Raw genomic sequence first — 6000 nt, 5'->3', positions numbered from 1 at the left:
TCTGTTTAAGATATTTATTATAATATTCCGATACATATTTCTAATGTAGATAGACGTTCTCCCGTAAATTGCCTAATTCTTACGTTCGAATGAATTTACTATTCAGGAGGTTAATACATATAGGTATTAAATCTATTGGTTCATTGAATCGTTTAATCAACTTGCTTATTTGTGTTTCATTATTTGTTTACTTTGTATATAAAATGTCTGTATAAAACTTCGCAGAATCGATGTAAGAAAGTGTTGTCTTCGTATAAAATGTGTACAAAGTGGCTCGTGTAAACTAAGAGGTTTTATTTTGGTCTGTTGCTCATTTTGACTATTACCATTATTTCCGATTTAGATAAACTTTATATGCAAGTTGTATTATTGCATATATATATTTTATATATAAGAATTTTCGGTAGACAAAAGCGACACTTATCATTCATGTTATATGCACTACATGTATTGCTGTTAACAATTTTCTTGTAAACGATAACGGACTTTTAGTGAACACATGGATGTTTTGGTTGTTCATATTCTAAGCGAAATTCGAATGGACTTGTTCAGCCGTTACGGATAGAAATTCCTTGTTAGAATGAAACTCCGATGGCCGGAGCACGGAATGTTTTACTGATGCAAATCACTTCAAATATGCATACGCGAATATGAACGAGTATAAATCATTTATTGTATTGTATATAATATTAACGTTTTATAAAATGTCTAATATCTAGGAGGATTGCGTAACGAACGACAACGAACACTAAGGACATCAAACTACACAACTGGTGATACATTTAAAATATACATTTGAATGTATGTAAAGTTAGAGATTTATTTATATATGGAACAGATTTATAAATAACTAAATGCCGCTTGGGGTGTGTCTACCCCTTTGATTGTAATTTTGATTATTTTTTACTCATAGTCGTTAAAATTAGCTTCAAACAACGAGAGTGTTCCCTTGTGAATGGATTACAAAAAAAAACAATTCATTATCTAAGCTTCTGGACAATGGGGAAGATGTGGGTATCTACAGTTTTATTCACCCATTCATTTGAGATAATTTTGATCATTTTCTGGATTTCTTTCATCCACTAATATGTCAGCAGATAATCAATTAATCTACCTAGAATAACTTCAATAGAAGTTCAGATCACATTCAGAAAATAGTTGTTCGATTCACTGGTGATCAAAGCAAACAGGCAGAAGATATTTGAAAGGTGAATAATTTACCAGAAAACTAGATCCAAACACTGCCGGCCAACCAAAAATGTCGAGAAAGCCCAGGTTAGCTAAAGAGCGAAGCAGCCATTCTGCAGGCAGTGCTAATGAAAATACGACTTGATTGACTGCAGAATTGAAGCTAAATGCAGCCACTCCCGAAATATGTCCACTTCAAGATATACCAAACAAAATAATTTACTCGTGAAATCAAAATAATTATGTATTTTATTGGGAATAGTCTTAATAACATTTCATAAAAATGCCTCTTAGAAAATGGTTTTTATTTATGTCTTTATCAATTCGGCGATTCGTTTTCCTTTATCTAATATTAAAAAAAGTTAAAACGTTGAAAATACTCATACAAATACTACGCATTACCGAGCAATACCGATAATAATGATGATGATAACGACACCGTTTCTTATTTGATCGTGTGATTTCTTCATGCATTCTCGTACAATTAGCAAACATTGAAATAAACGAAAGAAAAACATTACATTACATATTCAACATCCTTAGATCTATTTAGATTGAATTAAACGAAATTACACTATTCATATTATTAATACTATTTAAACTAAATATGCGTGTTTCGTGTTGTTTATAGACGTTCAGTCACATAAACTTTGGCGGTAGCTGGGGCGTTAGATCTTCGTACGGCGACAGATACAACGATACCGATTGCCACTAGAACCATGCCCAATGAATTCATCACAATCTTCTCGGCCTCGGGGAATTGTGCGCTAAAATGGAAAATTATTAATAAGTATTTTTTTAGTATAACAATTTAATAAAATTACAATGCAACTTATATACTTTATTTAACCTCAGTTACAATAATAATAGATGGCGAAGAATCTTACTTGAGCCTAAGCCTTGAAGTGTTACAAAACTACATACGACGCAAAGGTGGGCATTTCACTCATCCATGATTACTACCCTGATTGGACTCAAGTTCTCATTCACATTCCCTTTAAAGTTTCCAATATTACGTGCTTACAGACAGATATTGACGAAAGCTTGACGCTTTTGGGTAACAGTGGAGTTCACTTTCCATGTGCCGTCAAATCAAGCGATTTTACTCCATTTGAGTCCATTAATGGCCGAAGCGACATATCTTATGCTTGGAGGAATAGTCCGTATCCGCATGTTATGGTGACTAAACATTTCATTCACAAGAGGAGTATCTTCGCCAGATGTAATAAGATTAAGAACGGTGGTGAAATGTTCTCTCCATCTCTTCAGTTGTTCACCATCGCGAATGAGAAATCAAGCTCTTTAGTGATGCGGTATACACTCCTGAAGTCATTGCGATCTGTGGCATTTTCCGCTTCACTTACCAGCGCAATAGCAAATTCTTTCTTGTCGCGGCGTACATTGTCCTCAACTTCTCAGTATCAGAATTTGAGCGTGACGCCCGCCATCACTCGCAGCAGTGAATAGAGCCTTTAACCCCTTCTCTTCATCAATTCGCTTCCATGATTCCGCAGTCAGCCAGATCTTATGGCGCCCCTACAGGATGTGGCCAACGACCTTCGTAACAGCCGAAAAAAGAGCATTTTTGATGGTGGTCCAATGCTCATCGATATTCTCATGCGGGTTGCTCAATATATTTGCCGTTCGATCAGCAAGAAAGCTCTGCCGAGCGACAGCTGGGTCATACACGCGGTCGATGTTGAACTTAGGGAGTTGCAGCTCACTAACCCTGCGAGAGTGGCGGACGCAACACGCAAACAGACGTAAGAGACCATCACATGGTAGTTTTTTTCGAAGCCGATGTCAACGCCTCTCTCGTTACGCACATCCATGGGACAACTCCTAAATCTACTGCTGGTCACGAAGTGGTCATTCTAATTGCCTGTACGGCGTCGGTCATTTGTAATCCAATTGACCTGGCCCTGCGCTCGAACAATGTGTCACCAATTGCGATGCGATGGAAGTTGCAGAAATCCGCCAACTTCCCACCATTACCATTGCCATACCGTACTTCGCTATTACTTTTCGAGCAAGGTGTTGTCAAATCCTACTTCCGCATTCAGATCACCCATCACGACCACAATGTCGTATTTAGGAACCCTGCCTTAAACTGCGTTTTATTGCTAGTAGAAAACATCCTTCTCCACTACATCGGAAGTCTCCGTTGGTGTGTAGCATTATACAATCGTGATGCTCCTTAACCTCAACAGGAATCTTGCAGTTAAAAATCTGCTAGAAACTGGGTCCCAGGTCAAGAGAGGAGCACCTTGTGGTAGCCGTCAGAAGCAACCCGACACCGGATTCGCATCTGCTACCACTTAACTTTCCAGAGTACAAAAGCACATTGCTGCAACCGGGAGAGGAATACTCTCCAGAGTCTGATCATCTTACTTCACTTAGGCCCAGAATGTTCAACTTATATCGCTGGAATTCCCGCTCAAGTTGTAGGAAGCGAGAATTGCGAGGACCCCCGCTAGCGTTGCCGAAGAGCGTGCGCACATTTCAGAAACTAATCATACTCCGTTTTCGATAGCCAAAGGTCGAAGCCGTGAGTGAGGTCAGTCCCTATCCGAGGTGTTGTTGACGTTTCGGTAGCAATCAAATTTCCAAATTTGCAGGTTGCTAGCCCACAAATTCCTACCCCTCTTAGTCGCCTCTTACGGCAAGCATGGAAGACTTTGAGTGTATTCTTAACTCCCAACTCACAGAACACAAAAAATATAGTCATATAATATTGCTAATTTTATTTAATATAAGACTTATAGATTGTGTCCAGCCTCTTCGCTTGTATGGAAGTTTCCCCCCCCCCCCTATTAGACTCCAGATAAAACAATGTATTTCGCTGTATGGGTGGGATTTCAATTGGTGTGACCGTCTTGAAGAGAAGTTTGTGTGACAAACAGATAAATAGAAAGTAAACCAGTTTAAATAAGGTTTTGCTTTCACACAAAACCTTACAAAGAAATAGGCAATATTATTCTCCATAATTTTGTGCCCCTAAAATAACCTTAATCGGAGTTTTTCGGTCAATTTCAAGGACTTAGTTTGGTACTGTGTTACAATTAAGTTAATATGAGTAAATATCAGTAGAGATATATCTGGGGCCTAGGCGTCACCTTCTCAGATTGTCAGGTTAGGTAGTTTCCGAAATTGAGTGTGATATAAAACTAATATTTGGTCGTGAAAAAAATAATTGAGACCTTTCATTTGATATCCCAAACGAATTCATTTGAGGAAAAAATTGTACACCTCCTTTTGTATGCTGAGAAGCCCCATTGAAACTGCACACGAGTTTATACCATTCAGGGGGGATTATCATAGCTCATGAATTGTTGTATTCATTTTCGCAAAAAAAATTCATGTGATAGTCTCAAAGGATAATAGACTAATTGGGTGCGGCATTCTTTTGAAATAAGGGAAGCCTCATCTGTTCACCCTCCTGTTAACTCATGGATCTTGGTCAAATAATTTTTTGGGAGGAGGCTAGCAGAATCGCATTGAAAATAAAAAAATACCAACTGAACTAAGGTTTTAGGCTTCACTTGTCATCTCACTCTTTTAAAAGCTTTGTTTTTGCCGACTTGATGTTATACGATGTATTAATATGGCTAAATCCATTTTCGCGGTTTTATACAAAATCTCGAAACATAACTCCTTGAACACTAATATCATGTTGAGGTAAGTTCACACCAAGTTCGAGGTGTGTTCGCGCCAATATTCATGGGAGTAGCATGTGAAAAGTGACTGGCACAGTTACCCGAACGCTCCAAGCTTTCATTACTTCATAACTATGCCAGGTCATTCCCTTACTCTAACCTGGAACAATAACCAGGCACGTGTTGATAACAAGCGGAAAGTGGCAGCGAATAGGTCACAATTGAGAAAAGGCAAAAACCTAATTGAAAGTAATAGAGAGTAGTAGAGAGTAATAGAGTGGGTCACTTGTGAGCTGCATGGCATAGAACAGTAGAGGAAGAGTACAAGCTTCTCGGCAAGATGCCACGTAGGTGTGATTGACGTACCGTGATCCACATAAAGCCAATCATATATACCTATAGAAGCGATTCCCAATTCAGAGACAAATCGTGGGCATGTAGAATTGTATCACCTGAGCAAGTTCACTAAGCACCTCTTTCCAAATATACAAATTCACAGACCCACATGTCATACATATTCCCTGTCCTCAAAATAGAGAAATGGACATACTGGGCGGTGCATGTATTAGAAATATACGTGCGCATTCCCTGTAAGTACAGCAAGTGCTAATATTCTGGAAAACACGTATACCCTGAATTTTAGATCGATTGATCCCCCTAAAGGACACAAGCAATCATAAAGAATGCTTATATTCCTATATGATTACTTTATTCAAGAAACCAGAACACACCTACTAAAAATATTTACTCACTCTGAGCGGATTTATGATACTCAAATGAATTTTCAGCTACGCTTTGTTTGCAACAGCCAAAAGCAAAAATTGTCGCCATCTTTTAGTATTATTATTCTTGACTAGTGGCCTGACACGTTTTGATCACATCCGAAATGAGGATATCCGCGATCGATATAGAGTTGCACCGTTCGTGGAAAAATTGCGAGACAGGCGTCTTTGATGGTATGGTCACACAATTCGTGCTAATGAGAATCCACTTGACAAGATTGGTCTGAACATCGAAGTCGATGGTAAACGACCAAAAGGCAGGCCGAAACAACGGTGGCTTGATACGGTGGATGGGGATTTGAAAGCCTTGAGATTGCACCCAGATCAGGAATTCGATAGAGCCAAATGGCGAAACCGATCACGACGAACCGACC

The 6000-nt window shown here is 38.7% G+C and overlaps 1 protein-coding gene across 4 annotated transcripts in view; it reads right to left on the bottom strand.

Moving 5' to 3' along the window:
* LOC119658909 (probable ascorbate-specific transmembrane electron transporter 2) overlaps positions 1-6000 on the bottom strand; it is a 210224-nt gene continuing 204224 nt past the window's right edge. For all 4 annotated transcript variants that reach the window (XM_038066715.1, XM_038066716.1, XM_038066718.1 and 1 more), the window contains one exon: positions 1-1955. In XM_038066715.1, coding sequence (XP_037922643.1) covers positions 1814-1955 — 142 coding nt within the window. In that variant the 3' untranslated portion in view covers positions 1-1813. The remainder of the gene's footprint in view (positions 1956-6000) is intronic.

This window comes from Hermetia illucens, chromosome 6, assembly GCF_905115235.1.
Source record: "Hermetia illucens chromosome 6, iHerIll2.2.curated.20191125, whole genome shotgun sequence".
NCBI classification, from domain to species: domain Eukaryota; kingdom Metazoa; phylum Arthropoda; class Insecta; order Diptera; family Stratiomyidae; genus Hermetia; species Hermetia illucens.
The sequence above is the reverse complement of the archived record's forward strand: the minus strand, read 5'-3'. Positions and strand labels throughout refer to the sequence as shown.